The sequence below is a fragment of the Hyla sarda genome, chromosome 10, assembly GCF_029499605.1.
Source record: "Hyla sarda isolate aHylSar1 chromosome 10, aHylSar1.hap1, whole genome shotgun sequence".
In the NCBI taxonomy this organism is placed as follows: Eukaryota; Metazoa; Chordata; class Amphibia; order Anura; family Hylidae; genus Hyla; species Hyla sarda.
Genome location: NC_079198.1, coordinates 114,515,510 through 114,539,251, shown reverse-complemented (window position 1 = coordinate 114,539,251; position 23,742 = coordinate 114,515,510). Strand labels below are relative to the sequence as shown.

Below are 23,742 nucleotides of genomic sequence, written 5' to 3'. Positions count from 1 at the left end.
TACACCCATCAAAGCGAACAGCTCCCTCTAGCGGAACCTTTGAAACTTACAATGCACGTGTTGATTGGCTGCCGGAGGGTCGCTCAGTGATGACGTCACTACGACAAAAAAAATGTGAAAGTCCTCTATGTGCTGGAGCTAGGAGCCTGTCAGTGCAGCGATGAGTGTGGGCAGGATACTGCGGCTGACCCGGGGGGCCCCAGCCTGGACACACAGGAGCTTCAGGACATCCACAGCTTTACTGAAGCAGGATGACTTCACCAAAAGTAAGTGACCCCTTCCCACTGTGGGTCCATGTGGCTTTCTTTTTAATTTTTTTAATTTTATTTTTTCTTAACCCCTTAAGTACTCTGGATTTTTTCGTTTTTTCCTCCTCACCTTTTAAAAATCATAACCCTTTCAATTTTGCACCTAAAATTCCATATTATGGCTTATCTTTTGCGCCATCAATTCTACTTTGTAATGACATCAGTTATTTTACCCAAAAAATCTACGGCGAAACGTAAAATAAAATTCATTGTGCGACAAAATTGAAGAGAAAACGCAATTTTGTAACTTTTGGGGGCTTCTGTTTCTACACAGTACATTTTTCGGTAAAAATGACACCTTAACTTTATTGTGTAGATCTGTTGTCTTCAACCTGCGGACCTCCAGATGTTGCTAAACTACAACTCCCAGCATGCCCGGACAGCCGTTGGCTGTCCGGGCATGCTGGGAGTTGTAGTTTTGCAACATCTGGAGGTCTGCAGGTCGTAGACCACTGGTCTATAGGATTAAAATGATCCCCTACTCATATAGGTTTGATTTTGTTGTACTATTGGAAAAAATCTTAACTACATGCACGAAAATGAATATTTTTAGAATTGTTCTATTTTGACCCCTATAACTTTTTTATTTTTCTGTGTACGGGCCGGTATGAGGGCTCATTTTTTGCGCCGCCGTGATCTGAAGTTTTTAGCTGTACCATTTATGTATTGATCGGACTTTTTGATCGCTTTTTTCATGATATAAAAAGTTACCAAAAATACGCTATTTTGGCCTTTGGAATTTTTTTGCACATTTTTTGCCATTGACCTTGCGGTTTAATTAACGATACATTTTTATAGTTTGGACATTTCCGCACTCGGCGATACCATATATGTTTATTTTTATTTACACAGTTATATATTTTTTTAAATGGGAAAAGGGGGGTGATTCTTACTTTTATTAGGGAAGGGGTTAAATGACCTTTATTAACTTTTTTTTTTTTTTCCACACTTTTTTGCAGTGTTATAGCTCCCTCTCTAGTGGCTATAGCACTGCACACACACTGATCTGCTACACAGATCACTGCCATGCATTAACATGGCAATGATCAGTGTTATCGGCGGTGGATTGCTCAAGCCTGGATTTCAGGGCCTGACGAAGCGCTGATTGCGCGATACGGACCGTCGACAAGGGACCTGACGAAGCGCTGATTGCGCGATACGGACCGTCGACAAGGGACCTGACGAAGCGCTGATTGCGCGATACAGACCGTCGACAAGGGACCTGACGAAGCGCTGATTGCGCGATACGGACCGTCGACAAGGGACCTGACGAAGCGCTGAACGTTATCTGGTCTGATAAGTCTTTATTCCAGCTAATAGGTTATCTCTGGAAATATCACATAAAGTCATCTTATATTCCAACAAATGGCAAAGAAGGATCCGGCCCCGTCCCATCATATCCTAACCTGTAATATCTGTATAAAAATAAAAAGTTTGTTTGTCACAACATTCCCAGGATCAAATGCTACGATCAGTCATCTATACAGCCCCCACACAGGTTGTCACACAGCTCACTCAGAATCCTGAGCGGACAGTTTGCCCCATTAAGCTGACATTAGGAATCTTTGGACATGTATCCAATACAAAAAAAAATGAAGGATGGAGCACTCACCCGGTCTTGGTGAAAGAAACACTTCTTTATTTTGTCATGACATGCTTAGCGTTCCATGACATGCGGGAGAGCGGACAAAGCCAGGGGGGTGGGGGAGGGGGATGGGCGACGGTCCGTATCGCGCGGTCCCACAAGGGGCCTGACAAAGCGCAGTTTGTGCGATACGGATCGTCGACAAGGGGCCTGATGAAGAGCTGATTGCACGATATGGACAAGAGGCCTGACGAAGCGCTGTTTGCGCGATACGGACCGTCGACTAGGGGCCTGACTAAGCGCTGATTGCGCGATACGGACCGTCGCCCATCCCACTCCCCCACCCCTCTGGCTTTGTCCACTCACCCACATGTCATGGAACGCTAAGCATTTCGTGACAAAATAAAGTTTTTTCTTTCGCCAAGACCAGGCGATTGCTCCGTCCTTCATTTTCTTTGCATTGTATATATTTTGGATTCTAGCGGTGCCAGGTATCCTTTTGTGTGGACTGGTTTAAGGAATCTTTTTGGATATATTGCTGCATGACTAGGAAGAATGATGACATTGTAGAGCTGTCACTCAGCTTTCCCAGGAACAGATAAAATGAAGAAATGGACAGATGTTTATTGGGATATGTGACCCAATATGTCTGTATTTTTGGACCCGATTAACCTTCTGCCCATTACTCTGCATCACCCCGATGCGGTACACGAACCTCTGCTGACACTGCCAACATAGCTAGATGACTGCGCAAAAGTTATCTCAGGTTATTGGATAATAATAAATGGTAATGATTAAACCTGTACTTATTCCTCATCAGCTGTTTATGTATTTGTGTCACTAATACCTGAAATGCTCTGTGCTGCTGGGAAATGTAAAATGATTTCATACGTTATATGACATCACTGAGGTAATAGGACAGCGGTCTCCAATCTGCGGACCTACAGATGTTGCAAAACTACAACTCCCAGCCGTTGGCTGTCCGGGCATGCTGGGAGTTGTAGTTTTGCAACATCTGGAGGTCTGCAGGTTGGAAGACCACTGTAATATGGTATATAGTGGAATTGTGGTCACAGTCCCGCCCCCTGTATGACATCACTGATCAGATATTAGATCCGTACTCCTTATGCTACAGTAACATTTTATTCTGTATATGTTTTTCCTCCCGCAGTTATGTCCACTGAAATAGAGAAGATCCATAAGAAGGTGAAGGACGCTCTACCGGGCAGTGATTGGTCTCCATTTAAACCCATGGACCATCTACCTCCAGAACACGCGGACATTGTTATCGTCGGGGGCGGGGTCATGGGCTGGTCAGTCGCCTATTGGCTGAAGAAAATGCAGACCAAGAAAAAAGCGTTCAACGTCCTGGTGGTGGAGCGAGACCCGACCGTGAGTTACTTATCAGCAGATGACTAGAGATCTGGGGCTCGTGTAGCTATGGAGACCCTTTAACTCCTATATAAGTTGCTCTGAAGCATTTTTCTAATAAGTATCTTAAACATGATTACCGTATTTTTCGCCCTATAGGACGCTCCGGCATATAAGACGCACCCAATTTTAAAGGTGCAAAATCTAGAGAAAAAAACATTCTGAACCCAACAGTGATCTTCAACCTGCGGACCTCCAGATGTTGCAAAACTACAACTCCCAGCATGCCCGTACAGCCGTTGGCTGTCCGGGCATGCTGGGAGCTGTAGTTTTGCAACATCTGGAGGTCCGCAGGTTGAAGACCACTGGTATAGGAGGTAGTACTCATGTGTCCCCGCTACTCCGGACCCGTCACCGCTGCCCTGGATGTCGCTCCATCGCTGTCGCCGCGTCCCCGTGGTGTCCCCGACGCTCCGGAAGTCTTCTTCCCCGGATCCTCGCTCTCCGTCATCATGTCGCTACGCACTCCGCTCCTATTGGATGACGGGACGGCGCGCGCGATGACGTTGAAGGAGAGCGCCGGCCATGCAGGGGATCCCGGCACGGAGCAGACACCGAGGAGGCAGGTAAGGTCCCTCCCGGTGTCCTGTAAGCTGTTCGGGACGCAGCGATTTCACCGCGGCGGTCCCGAACATCCCGACTGAACAGCCGGGTTAGTGTCACTTTCCCTTCAGACGCAGCGGTCAGCTTTGATCGCCGTGTCTGAAGGGTTAATACAGGGCATCACCGCAATCGGTGATGTCCTGTATTAGCCGCGGGTCCCGGCCGTTGATGGCCGCTGGGACCGACCCGATAGGGGTGTATTCACTGTATAAGACGCACCAATTTTTCCCCCCCTTTGGGGAAGAAAAAGTGCGTCTTAGGCTGGGTTCACACTACGTTTTCTCCCATACGGGAGCGCATACGGCAGGAGGGAGCTAAAACCTCGCGCTCCCGTATGCCTTCGTATGCGCTCCCGTATGTCATTCATTTCAATGAGCCGGCCGGAGTGAAACGTTCGGTCCGGTCGGCTCATTTTTGCGCCGTATGCGCTTTTACAACCGGACCTAAAACCGTGGTTGACCACAGTTTTAGGTCCGGTTGTAAAAGCGCATACGGCGCAAAAATGAGCCGACCAGACCGAACGTTTCACTCTGGCCGGCTCATTGAAATGAATGACATACGGGAGCGCATACGAAGGCATACGGGAGCGCGAGGTTTTAGCTCCCCCCTGCCGTATGCGCTCCCGTATGGGAGAAAACGTAGTGTGAACCCACCCTAATACGGCGAAAAATACAGTAGATCCTTTTTGTGTTCAGGTGTAAAATGTAAAGATGGCGTCCACCTCCCCTGTATCGGATGAGAACTGTGTCTTGTTGGCTTGTCTGCCCTTCATGTGCAACATATACTCTGATCGTCCCGACAGCTTTATATATAAATGTATCTTATACTCGGTAATGTTACGTAATAACATCCTCTCTCTTTCTCACCTCGTAGTATTCTCACGCCTCCACCGTTCTCTCGGCAGGCGGCATCCGGCAGCAATTCTCCCGACCTGAGAACATCCAGATGTCTCTGTTTGGAGCACAATTCCTGCGCAATATTAATGTAAGACGCCAGTAAGTGAGATAACAGAATGTAAAGATGACAAACACTGTATCCACCTCTAAACCCTACATTACAGGACAACGCTGCACTCACTGTTCTGCTGGTGAGGTCACTGTGTACATACATTACATTACTTATCCTGTACTGATCCTGAGTTATATCCTGTATTATACTCCAGAGCTGTACTCACTATTCTGCTGGTGAGGTCACTGTGTACATACATTACATTACTTATCCTGTACTGATCCTGAGTTATATCCTGTATTATACTCCAGAGCTGTACTCACTATTCTGCTGGTGAGGTCACTGTGTACATACATTACATTACTTATCCTGTACTGATCCTGAGTTATATCCTGTATTATACTCCAGAGCTGTACTCACTATTCTGCTGGTGAGGTCACTGTGTACATTCATTACATTACTTATCCTGTACTGATCCTGAGTTATATCCTGTATTATACTCCAGAGCTGTACTCACTATTCTGCTGGTGGGGTCACTGTGTATATACATTACATTACTTATCCTGTACTGATCCTGAGTTATATCCTGTATTATACCCCAGAGCTGTACTCACTATTCTGCTGGTGGGGTCACTGTGTACATACATTACATTACTTATCCTGTACTGATCCTGAGTTATATCCTGTATTATACTCCAGAGCTGTACTCACTATTCTGCTGGTGAGGTCACTGTGTACATACATTACATTACTTATCCTGTACTGATCCTCAGTTATATCCTGTATTATACTCCAGAGCTGTACTCACTATTCTGCTGGTGAGGTAACTGTGTACATACATTACTTATCCTGTACTGATCCTCAGTTATATCCTGTATTATACTCCAGAGCTGTACTCACTATTCTGCTGGTGAGGTCACTGTGTACATACATTACATTACTTATCCTGTACTGATCCTTAGTTATATTCTGTATTATACTCCAGAGTTGTACTCACTATTCTGCTGGTGGGGTCATGGTGTACATACATTACATTACTTATCCTGTACTGATCCTGAGTTATATCCTGTATTATACCCCAGAGCTGTACTCACTATTCTGCTGGTGAGGTCACTGTGTACATACATTACATTACTTATCCTGTACTGATCCTTAGCTATATTCTGTATTATACTCCAGAGTTGTACTCACTATTCTGCTGGTGGGGTCACTGTGTACATACATTACATTACTTATCCTGTACTGATCCTGAGCTATATCCTGTATTATACTCCAGAGCTGTACTCACTATTCTGCTGGTGGGGGTCACTGTGTACATACATTACATTACTTATCCTGTACTGATCCTGAGTTATATCCTGTATTATACCCCAGAGCTGTACTCACTATTCTGCTGGTGAGGTCACTGTGTACATACATTACATTACTTATCCTGTACTGATCCTGAGTTATATCCTGTATTATACCCCAGAGCTGTACTCACTATTCTGCTGGTGAGGTCACTGTGTACATACATTACATTACTTATCCTGTACTGATCCTGAGTTATATCCTGTATTATACTCCCGAGCTGTACTCACTATTCTGCTGGTGAGGTCACTGTGTACATACATTACATTACTTATCCTGTACTGATCCTGAGTTATATCCTGTATTATACTCCAGAGCTGTACTCACTATTCTGCTGGTGAGGTCACTGTGTACATACATTACATTACTTATCCTGTACTGATCCTGAGTTATATCCTGTATTATACTGCAGAACTGTACTCACTATTCTGCTGGTGGGGTCACTGTGTACATACATTACATTACTTATCCTGTACTGATCCTGAGTTATATCCTGTATTATACTCCAGAGCTGCACTCACTATTCTGCTGGTGCCGTCACAGCATTAATAAGCATTCCCTGTGTGTTCAGGGTTTTACATTCTACTCTAGGCTCTGTAGAATTTGTGACTATTTGCAGCACCCCCACCTTTATCATTGACGCTCGCTAAATTGTTATGTGGTGTCTGTCCACCTGCTTCCTGACTGTCTCCATTAACAACCAGCAGATTTGTGAGTGCAGTCACCGTTTTTTTTTCTTTTTAATCATTTTTCTTCCCTTATTGGTGTACAGTTAGGGTTTGTACATGATTCTCCTCACTCTCTGTGTCTCTGTACAGGAACACTTGGGAATTATAAATGAAGACCCTGTAGACATCCAGTTTAACCCCTCCGGATACCTCTTCCTGTCCAGTGAGAAAGGAGCCGAGATCCTGGAGGAAAACTACCGAGTCCAGAGGTACGGATGTGGGGCCGGTTACCTGTCGGGTACGGATGTGGGGCCGGTTACCTGTCGGGTACGGATGTGGGGCCGGTTACCTGTCGGGTACGGATGTGGGGCCGGTTACCTGTCGGGTACTGATGTGGGGCCGGTTACCTGTCGGGTACGGATGTGGGGCCGGTTACCTGTCGGGTACTGATGTGGGGCCGGTTACCTGTCGGGTACTGATGTGGGGCCGGTTACCTGTCGGGTACTGATGTGGGGCCGGTTACCTGTCTGGTACTGATGTGGGGCCGGTTACCTGTCGGGTACTGATGTGGGGCCGGTTACCTGTCGGGTACTGATGTGGGGCCGGTTACCTGTCGGGTACTGATGTGGGGCCTGTTACCTGTCGGGTACTGATGTGGGCCTGTTACCTGTCGGGTACTGATGTGGGCCTGTTACCTGTCGGGTACGGATGTGGGGCCGGTTACCTGTCGGGTACGGATGTGGGGCCGGTTACCTGTCGGGTACGGATGTGGGGCCGGTTACCTGTCGGGTACTGATGTGGGGCCGGTTACCTGTCGGGTACGGATGTGGGGCCGGTTACCTGTCGGGTACGGATGTGGGGCCGGTTACCTGTCTGGTACGGATGTGGGGCCGGTTACCTGTCGGGTACTGATGTGGGGCCGGTTACCTGTCGGGTACGGATGTGGGGCCGGTTACCTGTCGGGTACGGATGTGGGGCCGGTTACCTGTCGGGTACGGATGTGGGGCCGGTTACCTGTCGGGTACGGATGTGGGGCCGGTTACCTGTCGGGTACGGATGTGGGGCCGGTTACCTGTCGGGTACGGATGTGGGGCCGGTTACCTGTCGGGTACGGATGTGGGGCCGGTTACCTGTCTGGTACGGATGTGGGGCCGGTTACCTGTCGGGTACGGATGTGGGGCCGGTTACCTGTCGGGTACTGATGTGGGGACGGTTACCTGTCGGGTATGGATGTGGGGCCGGTTACCTGTCGGGTACGGATGTGGGACCGGTTACCTGTCGGGTACGGATGTGGGGTCGGTTACCTGTCGGCTGCAGGTCCACACCGGTGACTCTGAATGGAAGGGTTCTGTGTGAGCTCTACATAAGAGGCACAGATGTGTTACCAATGCCCTGAGGGTTTGCTACAATGTATCAGTTTATATTTATGTTTAGTTATGAAAAAACTAGCTGCCCTCTGAGCATAAAGATATGTATAACATTTGTTACATATGTTACAATATTATGATAACAATATTGTTACAACATTTTTCACAATATTATTTTAACCCCTTCCCAACTTTTCATGTATATGTTACCTGATGATTACCTTATCTCCCCAGTGGGATCTAAACTTTTGACATAACTAGACAAACCTGTTAAGTTTTTATAAATGACAGTAAAACTTTAATTGGGCACTGTCAGATACAAAAACCTTTTTATATGTTGAATATCTTGGCAAAACATTAATCTTTCTATTATACTTCATAAGAATGTTTTTATTTTTATAGCAATGATGGCTTTGTCCAAGCTGAAGCACAGGCATGGACAAAGTCCAGTAAGTGATGGTGGGCTAGCACTCCTCTGTGCTCTCTCCTGTCTGATAGTACTCCTCTGTGCTCTCTCCTGTCTGATAGCACTCCTCTGTGCTCTCTCCTGTCTGATAGCACTCCTCTGTGCTCTCTCCTGTCTGATAGCACTCCTCTGTGCTCTCTCCTGTCTGATAGCACTCCTCTGTGCTCTCTCCTGTCTGATAGCACTCCTCTGTGCTCTCTCCTGTCTGATAGCACTCCTCTGTGCTCTCTCCAGTCTGATAGCACTCCTCTGTGCTCTCTCCAGTCTGACAGCACTCCTCTGTGCTCTCTCCAGTCTGACAGCACTCCTCTGTGCTCTCTCCTGTCGGACAGCACTCCTCTGTGCTCTCTCCTGTCGGACAGCACTCCTCTGTGCTCTCTCCTGTCGGACAGCACTCCTCTGTGCTCTCTCCTGTCTGATAGCACTCCTCTGTGCTCTCTCCTGTCTGACAGCACTCCTCTGTGCTCTCTCCTGTCTGACAGCACTCCTCTGTGCTCTCTCCAGTCTGACAGCACTCCTCTGTGCTCTCTCCAGTCTGACAGCACTCCTCTGTGCTCTCTCCAGTCTGACAGCACTCCTCTGTGCTCTCTCCAGTCTGACAGCACTCCTCTGTGCTCTCTCCAGTCTGACAGCACTCCTCTGTGCTCTCTCCAGTCTGACAGCACTCCTCTGTGCTCTCTCCAGTCTGACAGCACTCCTCTGTGCTCTCTCCAGTCTGACAGCACTCCTCTGTGCTCTCTCCAGTCTGACAGCACTCCTCTGTGCTCTCTCCAGTCTGACAGCACTCCTCTGTGCTCTCTCCAGTCTGACAGCACTCCTCTGTGCTCTCTCCAGTCTGACAGCACTCCTCTGTGCTCTCTCCAGTCTGACAGCACTCCTCTGTGCTCTCTCCAGTCTGACAGCACTCCTCTGTGCTCTCTCCAGTCTGACAGCACTCCTCTGTGCTCTCTCCAGTCTGACAGCACTCCTCTGTGCTCTCTCCAGTCTGACAGCACTCCTCTGTGCTCTCTCCAGTCTGACAGCACTCCTCTGTGCTCTCTCCAGTCTGACAGCACTCCTCTGTGCTCTCTCCAGTCTGACAGCACTCCTCTGTGCTCTCTCCAGTCTGACAGCACTCCTCTGTGCTCTCTCCAGTCTGACAGCACTCCTCTGTGCTCTCTCCAGTCTGACAGCACTCCTCTGTGCTCTCTCCAGTCTGACAGCACTCCTCTGTGCTCTCTCCAGTCTGACAGCACTCCTCTGTGCTCTCTCCAGTCTGACAGCACTCCTCTGTGCTCTCTCCAGTCTGACAGCACTCCTCTGTGCTCTCTCCAGTCTGACAGCACTCCTCTGTGCTCTCTCCAGTCTGACAGCACTCCTCTGTGCTCTCTCCAGTCTGACAGCACTCCTGTGTGCTCTCTCCAGTCTGACAGCACTCCTGTGTGCTCTCTCCAGTCTGACAGCACTCCTGTGTGCTCTCTCCAGTCTGACAGCACTCCTGTGTGCTCTCTCCAGTCTGACAGCACTCCTGTGTGTCCTCTCCAGTCTGACAGCACTCCTGTGTGCTCTCTCCAGTCTGACAGCACTCCTGTGTGTCCTCTCCAGTCTGACAGCACTCCTGTGTGTCCTCTCCAGTCTGACAGCACTCCTCTGTGTCCTCTCCTGTCTGATAGCACTCCTCTGTACTCTCTCCATCAGACAGGAGAGGACACAGAGGAGTGCTAGCCCACCCTCACTTACTGGACTTTGCCTATGCCTGTGCTTCAGCTTGGACAAAGCCATAATTGTATAAGCCATGATTAGTATAAAAAGGAAATAACATTTCCTTATGAAGTATATTACTGTTTTGCCAAGATATAAAACATATAAAAAGTTTTTGAATCGGACAGTGCCCATTTAATTGTACCATTTACAAAAGAAGCTGAGATAAAATTATTGAACAATACAGATTTAGATGCCTTCAGGGTCAGCGAAAAAGCAGCCATGGACTTTGCCATGTGGGTTGACTGCGCAAAATAGCTTTGTTGTTGTTACAGGTCACTGTTTACTCTGGATCGGGTGAGCGTGTCCCTATATCAGGATGATTGCCATAAAAATCACAGGCTGGGGGCGGGAGGCTTTGAGTATAATTCATATGATTAATATCCTAACAATTAACAAATTATTATAGAGAATCGTCCTGTCAGTAAGTGACAATTACAATGGCTGCTGGGACAGCTCATCTGGGGTTACTACTCAGCTTTCCCAGACGACTGATCATTAGACTTGCCTAGTCATACGTCTCCCTCTTATAGCTAGGTATCTAGGCAGGTTTTCCCTGAATTATTTGTCACCCAGCTTTCCTAGGAACAGATAGAAGTAGGGAGTCCCTGAACTGGTGGTGATTCGTGTTCCCTTTTTTTGCTTACACCCCCAGAGAACAAGGAGCTAAAGTGACTCTGTTCTCCCCGGATCAGCTCAAAAAGAAGTTTCCGTGGATCAATACGCAGGGTGTGGCGCTGGCGTCCTACGGTAAGACGCTGCCCTGACCTGCGCTGGACTATTGGATAATGGATTACAGGAATCACGGTCTGTTTTGGTTCCAGGTCTGGAGAACGAGGGCTGGTTCGATCCTTGGCTGCTGCTCAGTGCTCTCCGGCGGAAGGCTCTCTCCATGGGCGTCTTGCATTGTCATGGAGAGGTGACAGGTGAGCGCCGAATACACGTGTCAGTTTTTAATTATTGTTTGTGCAGGGACAAGAACTACATAGGAACGTAGCGGTCAAAAATCACCCAAAAAACGATATATTTGCAAAATAACTGCAGTACCGCAAATGACCACTGGATGTGCAGTACTCCATTCACTCTATAACAGTGATCTCCAAACTGTAGGCCTCCAGATGTTGCCAAACTACAAATCCCAGCATGCCGATTGGAAGCAGCAGGCTGGGAGTTGTAGTACCGCACCGCTGCTCTATACAGTATTGTGCAATGTGTTATGTGCTTGGCACTCAATTGACTGCATCTATTGTAAAACAACACATCCCAGAATGCTCTGCTGCTACATCTCTTTAATATACATTTTTCCTGTTACCAGGATTCGATTGCGCCACGCAAGAAATGGTAACAGTGAATGGCGATCCGGTGAACTTCAAAAGGATTAGTCAAGTTGTTGTGAGTATATAGAGAAGTTACTAAAGGGGTTATCCAGGGAAAAACTTTTTTTTATATATATCACCTGGCTCCAGAAAGTTAAACAGATTTGTAAATTACTTCAATAAAAAAATCTTAATCCTTTCAGTACTTATGAGCTTCTGAAGTTAAGGTTGTTCTTTTCTGTCTGTGCTCTATGATGACACCTGTCTCCAGTTTAGAATAGGTTTACTATGGGGGATTTGCTTCTAAACTGGGCGTTTCCCGAGACAGGTGTCATCAGAGAGCACTTAGTTAGAAAAGAACAACCTTAACTTCAGAAGCTCATAAGTACTGAAAGGATTAAGATTTTTTAATAGAAGTAATTTACAAATCTGTTTAACTTTCTAGAGCCAGTTGATATAAAAAAAAAAGTTTTTTTCCTGGATAACCCCTTTAATGTTTGACTCCATTCATGACCTTTCTACAGTTTAGGGTTTTTTGTTTTTTTGTTTTATGCACTGGATTTTCATTTTTTTTTTTATACCAGGTTCAAATGCAGAACAGTTTGGAGACCCAGCCGGTTGAATGTATGGCAGTCATCAACACCGCCGGCGCATGGTCTTCCAAAGTGGCAGAGCTGGCTGGGATCGGCTGCGGGAACCCGGGCACCCATGAAGGGGTCAGACTTCCTATAGAGCCTAGAAAAAGGTAATGTATCTGTCAGTCATACACCGCACCATTTTTAAAGCAGCCTCCCATAGAACCATTAACCTACGGCATTACATCATATTAACCCCTGCTTTATATACCGTATATATTTGTACAAAAAAAAAGATAAGAAGAATGAAACGATGCACTCACCCAGGGAGCTTGATAGCAGAATACCTTTATTCAGAAGCTGGTACAACACATGGGTGGGTAGACGCAGAGGAGCAACCTCGCTGTTTCCTGCGCACTAAGCGCACTTCTTCTGGCTGCCGATCGGCATGTCTGCTACTTGCTGGAGTGCACCCCCCAGGCATCATACAGACTGTGTGACTGATACTGTGTATCCCGGTAGGATTTGGTTCGTTTGGACAGCAGTGCCGGACTTGACGCCCTTTACGTTTAATCTGCTGCGATGTTCATGTGACCTTTCTTTTCAGATACATCTACACGTTCCACTGCCCCAATGGTCCTGGCTTGGACTGCCCCTTGATGATTGACAGCTCGGGGGCCTACTTCAGGAGGGAGGGGTTGGGGGGAAACTACATTGGAGGCCTGTCTCCTCCAGAGGTTAGTGGTGGCTGCGTGTAAGATAGCGGCAAGGTCGCTGTGAGAACAACTGGTTACATTTTCTTTTCCTTCTCCATAGGACGAAGAGCCGGATAACAGTAATCTGGATGTGGACCACGAGTATTTTAATCAGAAAGTTTGGCCTCTCCTCGCACACAGAGTACCGGCGTTCGAGTCCTTGAAGGTAAGTGCTTGGTAGGCGATTTGAGAGGAGATTTTCCCAAAAGGTCTTGATTAAAGGGGTTATCCAGGAAAAAACTTTTTTTTTATATATCAACTGGCTCCAGAAAGTTAACTCCTTAAGGACACATGACGTACCGCTACATCATGAGTCCGCTCCTGATCTATAACGCGGGGCCACGGCCGGGACCCGTGGCTAATAGTTTGCGGCATTGATCGCGGTGCCGCACACTATTAATTCTTTAGACGCAGCCTTCAAAGTCGAATGTCGCGTCTAAAGTGAAAGCATAGCGGTTAGCTCAGGGAGCTGTTTGGGATAGCCGCGGCGAAATCGCAGCATCCCGAACAGCTTACAGGACAGCGGGAGGGTCCCTACCTGCCTCCTCGCTGTCCGATCGCCGAATGACTGCTCAGTGCCTGAGATCCAGGCATGAGCAGTCAAGCTGCAGAATCATTGATCAGTGGTTTCCTATGAGAAACCAGTGATCAATGATGATCAGTGTGTGCAGTGTTATAGGCCCCTATGGGATAACAATGATCAGTGTGTGCAGTGTTTTATAGGTCCCTATGGGATAACAATGATCAGTGTGTGCAGTGTTCTAGGCCCCTATGGGATAACAATGATCAGTATAAGAGATCAGTGTGTGCAGTGTTATAGGTCCCTATGGGATAACAATGATCAGTATAAGAGATCAGTGTGTGCAGTGTTATAGGTCCCTATGAGATAACAATGATCAGTATAAGAGATCAGTGTGTGCAGTGTTATAGGTCACTATGGGAGCTATAACACTGCAAAAAAAAAGTGAATAAAGATCATTTAACCGCTTCCTTTTAAACGTTTAAATCACCCCCATTTTCCGATAAAAAAAAAAAAAAAAAAAAAAAAAACAGTGTCAATAAAAATAAACATGTGGTATCGCCGCGTGCGGAAATGTCCGAATTATAAAAATATATCGTTAATTAAACCACACGGTCAATGGCGTACGCGCAAAAAAATTCCAAAGTCCAAAATAGTGCATTTTTGGTCACTTTTTATATAATGAAAAAATTAATAAAAAGCGAACAGAAAGTCCGATCAATGCAAAAATGGTACCGCTAAAAACTTCAGATCCCGGCACAAAAAATGAGTCCTCATACCGCCCCATACACGGAAAAATATAAAAAAAGTTATAGGTGTCAGAAGATGACAATTTTAAATGTATTAATTTTCCTGCATGTAGTTATGATTTTTTCCAGAAGTCCGACAAAATCAAACCTATATAAGTAGGGGATCATTTTAATCGTATGGACCTACAGAATAATAAGGTGTCATTTTTACCGAAAAATGTACTGCGTACAAACGGAAGTCCCCAAAAGTTACAAAACAGCGTTTGTTTTTTTTTTCAATTTTGTGTCTCAATGATTTTTTTTCCCATTTCGCCGTAGATTTTTGGGCAAAATGACTGACGTCATTACAAAGTAGAATTGATGGCGCAAAAAAATAAGCCATCATATGGATTTTTAGGTGCAAAATTGAAAGAGTTATGATTTTTTAAAGGTAAGGAGGAAAAAACGAAAACGCAAAAATGGAAAAACCCTCAGTCCTTAAGGGGTTAAACATATTTGTAAATTACTTCTATTAAAAAATCTTAATCCTTTTAGTACTTATGAGCTTCTGAAGTTAAGGTTGTTCTTTTCTGTCTAAGTGCTCTCTGATGACACGTGTCTTGGGAACCGCCCAGTTTAGAAACAAATCCCCATAGCAAACCTCTTCTAAACTGGGCATTTCCCGAGACACGTGTCATCAGAGAGCACTTAGACAGAAAAGAACAGCTCAACTTCAGAAGCTCATAAGTACTGAAAGGATTAAGATTTTTTAATAGAAGTAATTTACAAATCTGTTTAACTTCCTGGAGCCAGTTGAGATATATATATATATATAATATATATATATACTTTTTTTTTTATTTTTTTTTTTTCCTGGATAACTCCTTAAAGTTGGGTGTCTGCTTTGTGGTCTGAATTTAGCTTGGGGGGTCTTGATTTAGTTTGGAGTTTTCACTGGGGTCTGGATTTAGTTGGGGGTTTGTTCTGGCTTCTGGATTTAATTAGGAGTCTTCACTGGGGGTCTGGATCTAGTTAAAATCTGCTCCAGGGTCTAGATTTAGGACGGGTCTGCACTGGTGTCTGGATTAAAGATATATTTAATCCATGTTTTTGTTATAACTTTTATTGTTACATGACAGCAAACATCATAATCAAGCATTAGTAAGATGCACAATTTTAGATTTAAGCATTTTGGAGACTGTCTACAAACCTTTTCAGCATTGTACTGGAGCTGCTGAACATGCGCCATTTTACTTTGCGTTAACTTGAATATTCCTGATCTAACGCGGCCTCTTTTGTGCAGGTGAAGTCGGCCTGGGCAGGGTATTACGACTACAACACCTATGACCAGAATGGCGTCATCGGGACTCACCCAATGGTGCAGAATCTTTACTTTGCATGCGGGTTCAGCGGGCACGGTTTGCAGCAGGCTCCGGCTGTGGGGCGCGCGCTAGCAGAGTTAATGAACCACAGCCGGTTTACAACGCTGGATCTCAGCTCTTTCGGCTTCGAGCGTTTTATATTCCAAGAACCCGTCCTAGAGAGCAACATCGTGTGAGGTGAGTGGGGATTGTGTGTGGGGGGATGGGCCCTGTCTGTCAGTCATTTAGGCTTAGTTTATAGTACAGAATTCCCGAACGGAATTCTGCTTTTAAAAATTCCTCTCTAAAATTTTGGAGTTCCATTGCTGCCAATGGGATTCCGCTGCACAGTGCATCAGACGAAATTTTAGCAGCGAAATCTTCCGCACCTGAAATTTATCTGTTGAAATCGTTCTTTTGGCGGAATACATTGCAGTCTCTGGGGACCGGCAATGTCTGCAAGGCCCTGGCATTGGCGCTGTAGGAAGAATCTATTCCTCTGTTTGTTCAGGGGTTTTTGATTTATGAATAAAATGCTAGAAGTACAGTAAAAACCGCTATGGCTATGTTCCCGCGGTCCTAGCGCTGACAGCCCTCAGAATCTCCGTAAATAGCGGACATCAGCAGAACGTTCTCCTACTAGGACCGCTCCGAATTGTACTGCCCGGATAGACTGCAATGCTTTTCCGAGCAGATTCCGCAGAAAGAATTGACTTGTCAACTCTTTCTTCGGAGGCCGGAATCGGGATTTCTGCGGCAGATGTTTCTGGCGCTAAAATTCCGCCGTGTGCACGGTGCAGCAGAATCCTATTGAAAACAGTGGGACTCTGCCGGATTCTGCTCAGAACTAAAGTCACGTGAACATGGCTCAGAGAGAAATCCTATAGTTTTATTGCAGGACAAGACACATAACAAAGAGGGGGGGCGGGGGATGGTAACAATTGCATATGCCATTCAGGGTCTGTGGAAAGCTGAGTGACAACTTACGGAAACTGCAGTAGCTGCTGTTTTGAGTGGAAGAGGTTAATCTGTCACAACGTTCATAGGTTATAAAAATTCTATCTCTACAGAGGACGCACGAAAAACACGGATTCTGCCGCGCTGCCAACTGGAGTCGGACGTGCCAAAATATTCACTCTGGACAAAGATGGAGGCAGGACGACAAGGTCATCGCCTCTCTCAGCCATCACTACAGATCACAGACCTCACAGAAGACATTTAGGAATGTATTTAGAATAATTTGCTGTAATTAAAGCGGAACTACCAAAAAATTATCCCCCCCAACCATAGATTGTTTTACCTACATCCCCTCCCCAAAAGGTGTGGCTCTCCAGCTGTTGCAAAACCACAACTCCCAGCATGCCCTGACAGCCGAAGGCTGTCAGGGCATGCTGGGAGTTGTGGTTTTGCAATAACCAGAAGACTATATGTTAGGGGAGGTACACTGGCCTGTGCCTATATCTAAGAACATGCTCCTATGACAACACCTCCTGCGCTCTCAGATCTGTGCTGTCATAGGACCGATAGCAACCAGTCAGACCTCTCATGTCCCTTTGCTACTTGGGACGAGAAGATATAAATGCTGAATTCTGATTGGCTGCCATGATTGTCATGGTAACGCTGATATGCCCGGAAGTGTTGTCATAAGGAATTTCTTTCACCTGAAGACATGAATATTATCTATAATTAAAAAAAACATTTTAATGGTGCTATAATTTTGGGTTATTCCCCATTCAGAAGACACACCTAGAGATGAGCGAATTTACAGTAAATTCGATTCGTCACGAACTTCTCGGCTCGGCGGTTGATGGCTTTTCCTGCGTAAATTAGTTCAGCTTTCCGGTGGGCTGGAAAAGGTGGATACAGTCCTAGGAAAGACTCTTTCCTAGGACTGTATCCACCTTTTCCAGCCCACTGGAGCACCGGAAAGCTGAACTAATTTACGCAGGAAAAGTCATCAACTGCCGAGCCGAGAAGTTCGTGACGAATCGAATTTACTGTAAGTTCGCTCATCTCTAGACAAACCTATACAAATGCAATATATATTTTTATGATCATAAACTCTTTTAATGGTTGCTTTGTGTGATTTGTTTATTACGGTACATTGTCTTTTGGGGATGAAGAGATTCATCAAGACCCGTGCTGAGGAAAGGTTGGCCTGTTGCCCATAGCAACCAATCTGACTTCTTCCTTCATTTTTCAGAGGCCTTTTCTAAAATAAAAGAAGCGATCTGGTTGGTTGCTATGGCCTACATACACTCCAGGGTGTGGAGTTTGATCATTGCATCTGATCACCTTATTAAAGGGGTACTCCTGCGGGAAAACTATTTTTTTTTTTTTTTTTAAATCAACTGGTGGCAGAAAGTTAAACAGATTTGTAAATTACTTCTATTAAAAAATCTTAATCCTTCCAGTACTTTTTAGGGGCTATATACTACAGAGGAAATGCTTTTCTTTTTAGATTTCTCTGATGTCATGACCACAGTGCTCTCTGCTGACCTCTGCTGTCCATTTTAGGAACTGTCCAGAGCAGGAGATAATCCCCATAGCAAACATATGCTGCTATGGACAGCAGAGGTCAGCAGAGAGCACTGTGGTCATGACATCAGAGGAAATGCATTTCTTTTTTGGATTTCTCTTTAGTATACAGCCCCTAAAATGTACTGGAAGGATTAAGATTTTTTAATAGAAGTGATTTACAAATCTGTTTTAACTTTCTGGCACCAGTTGATTTAAAAAAATAAAAGTTTTCCACGGGAGTACCCCTTTAAACTGCTAGTGCTGGAGATCACCCAGGTAAACTCATTAGGATGATAAGTGGGTTGGGGTCCGTTCACATTATGTGCAATTTGGATGCTGTTTAGAGAGATCTTGCCACAAGGAGAAAGTCATTCGACCGATAATCACAATTGAAGTGTTGTTATGAAGATGTGAAGTCTTAAAGCGGAACTCCGGTGGAAACAAATGTTTTCAAATTAACTGGTGCCAGAAAGTTAAAGGGGTACTCTGCCCCTAGATATTTTATCCCCTATCCAAAGGATAGGGGATAAGATGTCTGATCACAGGGGTCCTGCCTCTGGGGACCCCCACGATCTCTCCTGCAGCACCCCCTGCATGGAGCGAAGAACGCTGATGACGTGCGATACAGGGGTCGGAGCATCAGGACGTCATGGCCCTGCCCCCTCATGACATCACGCCCCTCCCATAGGCTTGCATTGAGGGGGCGGGGCCTTGACATCACAATACTCCAGCCCTGGTGAACAGGGGTGCTGCAAGAGAGATCACCGGGGTCCCCAGCTGCGGGACCCCCACGATCAGACATCTTATCCCCTATCCTTTTGGATAGGGGATAAGATGGCTAGGGGCGGAGTACCCCTTTAAAAAGATATGTAAATTACTTCCAGTACTTATGAGCTGCTGTACGTTACAGAGAAAATTGTGCAGTTCTTTCCAGTCTGACTAGTGCTCTCTGCTGACACCTCTGTCCGTGTCAGGAACTGTCCAAAGTAGAAGCATGTCTCCATAGAAAACCTCTCCTGCTCTGGACAGTTCCTGACATGGACAGAGGTGTCAGCAGAGAGCACTGTGGTCAGACAGAAAAGAAATTCAAAAAGAAAAGAACTTCCTGTGGAGCATACAGCAGCTGATAAGTACTGGAATGGTTAAGGTTTTTAAATAGAAGTAATTTACAAATCTGTATAACTTTCTGGAGCCAGTTGATTTGAAAACCATTTTTTTTTCCAGCAGAGTACCCCTTTAAAGGGGTACTCCCACCATAGACATCTTTTCCCCTATCCAAAAGGAAAGTGACGCCCACGCCCCCTCCCATAGACTTGCATTGAGGGGACAGGCGTGATGTCACACAGGAGTCGCGACTCAGACCCTCCAGCGGTTCTGGTGAAAAACCAGGTGGGTGCCGCATGCAATAATGCGGGGGTCCCCAGCGGGACCTTTGGATAGGGGATAAGATGTCTAGGGTGGGAGTACCCCTTTAAGGCTGTGTTTGCACCTACATTTTACATGTTTATATTGCAATTTTGTTACATTCTTACCTTAATTTGTACAATTGTAGTAAGAAGGATGGGTTCGGCCAGCTTTGATCATGCCACGCCCCCTCCATTCATGTCTAGGGAGCGAGAAAAGTGACCACAGTCATCACGCCCCCTCCCCTTTAACTATCAGAGGGTCAGACTGGTGATCATATGATCAAATTAGATTTCTGAAACATGGATGCCGCTATGCTGGGGGTAAAACAAATATAACTAGTGATGGTAAGTGTACATGATATGGGGGCTTGGTAGAGTACTTCTTTAAGGGGTTAATAAAATAAATGGATACAGACTTTATTAGGATTATTGAGGCTGCAGCATCCTCTGTCTGGTTATTTAAATTTACATAAAGTTACAAATAATTTAAACCAAACTACCATTCTGCTCCTGGACACATCGTAACAGACCCAAGTTCTGTATGTAAGTCCTATCCTAGACCAGGCATGTCCGAGGCTTGTCCAGAGTATTACTACTTGTTCTGGATCAGCGGTATTCAATGGCTGACCACGGCCGCCAATCATCCAGCCAGAGGAGGTAACTGCTCTCCCCACAGTCATTTGTATCAGTGCTCTCTGCTGACACCTGATGCCCGTATCAGGAACTGTCCAGTGCAGGAGAAAATCCTTATAGCAAACCTATGCTGCTCTGGACAGTTCCTGAGACGGACAGAGGTGTCAGCAGAGAGCACTGTGGACAAGACAAAAAAGAAATTCAAAAAAAAAATTTCCTCTGTAGCATACAGCTGCTATGAAGTACTGAAAGGGTAAAATGTTATTTATAGAAGTAATTAGAGATGAGCGAACTTACAGTAAATTCGATTCGTCACGAACTTCTCGGCTCAGCAGTTGATGACTTATCCTGCATAAATTAGTTCAGCTTTCAGGTGCTCCGGTGGGCTGGAAAAGGTGGATACAATCCAAGGAAAGAGTCTCCTAGGACTGAAACCACCTTTTCCAGCCCACCGGAGCATCTGAAAGCTGAACTAATTTATGCAGGATAAGTTATCAACGAATCGAATTTACTGTAAGTTCGCTCATCTCTAAATATTATATTATATTTAGGAGCAATGCGTATGGCATTATTTTACTCGGACACAGTGTTTAACTGTTTCCTGTATGACCTGAAAACGGCCAAAGGGGTTATCCAGGAAAATGTATATATATTTTTTTAAATATATTTTTATATATATATATATTATATAATATAATATAAATAAAATCTCTCTATCAACTGGCTCCAGAAAGTTAAACAGATTTGTGAATTACTTCTATTAAAAAAAATCTTAATCCTTTCAGTACTTATGAGCTTCTGAAGTTAAGGTTGTTCTTTTCTGTCTAAGTGCTCTCTGACACGTGTCTCGGGAACCGCCCAGTTTAGAAGAGGTTTGCTATGGGGATTTGCTTCTAAACTGGGCAGTTCCCGAGACAAGTGTCATCAGAGAGCACTTAGACAGAAAAGAACAACCTTAATTTCAGAAGCTCATAAGTACTGAAAGGATTAAGATTTTTTTTAATAGAAGTAATTTACAAATCTGTTCAACTTTCTGGAGCCGGTTGATATATAAAAATTTTTTTCCTGGATAACCCCTTTTAAATCCCCTACTTTTCAGTAGCTCATTTACCTTTTGACTTACTATTTAGAGAAATAATGTTCTGCATTTCTTTTTTTGCAATGTAGACAATATATAGAAGAAAAAAGGGAACAGAGAGCAGTCAAGTGCGGTTAAATCTTTTTTTTTTTTTTTTTTTTTAGAGGACAAAAGGTAGAAGGTGGCTATAATATAGGTATTATCCTTTTATGTGAGGTTGTTTTACACACCTATTTGTGTTGCGCTTCAGGCACAACACTGTTGAAGGTATATACGAGTGGTAATTCACTCCTTTCAAATCCTCGTGGCAGCCCCGCATCCGAACCCGGTCATCTATGATGGCGGCGATACAGCAGATCATAAGAGTTTAGGAGGAGGCAGCTTGTCTTCTAGAAAAAAATTGGTGCATGGCCGGTGCCTGAGGTGGTTAGATCGTACCTTTGAAATCCCTGACAAGTGTTAAAGGGGTATTCCAGGCAAAAACTTTTTTTTTTAATATATATATATATATATATGCTCCAGAAAGTTAAACAGATTTGTAAATTACTTCTATTAAAAAATCTTAATCCTTCCAATAGTTATTAGCTTCTGAAGTTGAGTTGCTGTTTTCTGTCTAACTGCTTTCTGATGACTCATGTCCCGGGAGCTGTCCAGCTCCTATGGGGATATTCTCCCATCATGCACAGCTCCCGGGACGTGACATCATCATTGAGCAGTTAGACAGAAAACTTCAGAAGCTAATAACTATTGGAAGGATTAAGATTTTTTTTATAGAAGTAAATTACAAATCTGTTTAACTTTCCGGAGCCAGTTGATATATAAAAAAAAAAAGTTTTTGCCTGGAATACCCCTTTAATTCCTCTCGTTGGATAAGAAACTAGTTTAATATTTGGTGGTTAAAAAAAAAAAAAAATAAAAAAAAAAACACGTTTCGCAAGAGAACTCTCGTTTCATCAGGTCTATATGATATAGACCCGACGAAGCGAGGGTTCCCTTTCATGTAACGCATTTACATCTTATATCAAAAACGTGCACATAGTTAATATCCTCCACCGCAATGTCAATAATGATTTACTGCATTCAGTTTTGCAGAAACAGTCTAATTTGGAAATTGTGCAAAATTTTTGCGCAAAAAATAAAAAGTCAGAAAAGCACTGAAATCTCTGTCTGTGGTCTGGTGACGTACACAACTGGCAATGGCATAGTATAGCTCAGGCCTAGAGATGAGCGAACTTACAGTAAATTCGATTCGTCACGAACTTCTCGGCTCGGCAGTTGATGACTTTTCCTGCATAAATTAGTTCAGCTTTCCGGTGCTCCGGTGGGCTGGAAAAGGTGGATACAGTCCTAGGAGACTCTTTCCTAGGAATGTATCCACCTTTTCCAGCCCACCGGAGCACCGGAAAGCTGAACTAATTTACGCAGGAAAAGTCATCAACTGCCGAGCCGAGAAGTTCGTGACGAATCGAATTTACTGTAAGTTCGCTCATCTCTACTCAGGCCAAAGATTGCACCATTCTTTCACTTTCAAGAAAAAAAATAAAACTAGACACATATAATACATTATATATACACCCACAGTTTAGTTCCACAAAATAATTTTTTTATTTTGTATGACAACAGTTACAAAAAACTAACACCAAAAAACCTTCCCCTTCCCATTGAACCATAAGTTGAATAGAAAAAAAAAGTTACAGTAAAGTGAGACCATGCTTGCAGCACCTGGAACTTATTGCACTGATCCAGATTAAAGGGGTACTCCGGTGAAAAACGTATTTTTTTTTTTTAAATCAACTGGTGCCAGGAAGTTAAACAGATTTGTAAATGACTTTCATTAAAAAATCTTAATCCTTCCTGTACTAATTAGCTGCTGAATACTACAGCGGAAATTATTTTCCGTTTGAAACACAGAGCTGTCTGCTGACATCACGAGCACAGTGCTCTCTGCTGACATCTCTGTCCATTTTAGGAACTGTCCAGAATAAAAGGAAATCCCCATAGCAAACATATGCTGCTCTGGGCCGTTCCTAAAATGGACAGAGATGTCAGCAGAGAGCACTGTGCTCGTGATGTCAGCAGAGAGCTCTGCGTTTCCAAAAGAAAAGAATTTCTGCTGTAGTATTCAGCAGCTAATAAGTACAGGAAGGATTAAGATTTTTTAAATAAAAGTAATTTACAAATCTGTTAAACTTTCTGGCACCAGTTGATTTAAAAAAATTAATAAATTTCACCGGAGTACCCCTTTAAGCTGGGTTCACAGTGCAGTAGTTTTTTATTTTTATTTTTTTTTTAGAAATGCAACGAACATACACATACAAGGGAAAAAAAATAAAAAAGTGCATGCATTTTGGAGCAGTTATTTACAAAAAGATGTATTTATTTAT

The 23,742-nt window shown here is 44.6% G+C and overlaps 1 protein-coding gene across 1 annotated transcript; it reads left to right on the top strand.

Annotated features, from left to right (window-relative positions):
- The first annotated feature begins 16 nt into the window (after positions 1 to 16).
- Positions 17 to 17,533, top strand: FOXRED1 (FAD dependent oxidoreductase domain containing 1). Its single transcript, XM_056543992.1, has 12 exons — positions 17 to 266; positions 3,065 to 3,285; positions 4,801 to 4,911; positions 7,044 to 7,162; positions 11,122 to 11,216; positions 11,291 to 11,392; positions 11,782 to 11,858; positions 12,367 to 12,527; positions 12,965 to 13,094; positions 13,174 to 13,278; positions 15,664 to 15,919; positions 16,792 to 17,533. The coding sequence occupies exons 1-11, from the start codon at positions 161 to 163 to the stop codon at positions 15,916 to 15,918; spliced, it is 1,482 nt and encodes a 493-aa protein (XP_056399967.1). The 5' UTR covers positions 17 to 160; the 3' UTR covers position 15,919; positions 16,792 to 17,533.
- The last annotated feature ends 6,209 nt before the right edge of the window (positions 17,534 to 23,742 follow it).

Bases quoted from the DNA above. Each gene is read 5' to 3' on its own strand.
- FOXRED1 (XM_056543992.1), top strand. From the start codon at position 161: ATGAGTGTGGGCAGGATACTGCGGCTGACCCGGGGGGCCCCAGCCTGG. The intron at 3,286-4,800 runs GTGAGTTACTTA...CTCACCTCGTAG, and splicing joins TGGTGGAGCGAGACCCGACC to TATTCTCACGCCTCCACCGT. The intron at 11,393-11,781 runs GTGAGCGCCGAA...TCCTGTTACCAG, and splicing joins TTGTCATGGAGAGGTGACAG to GATTCGATTGCGCCACGCAA.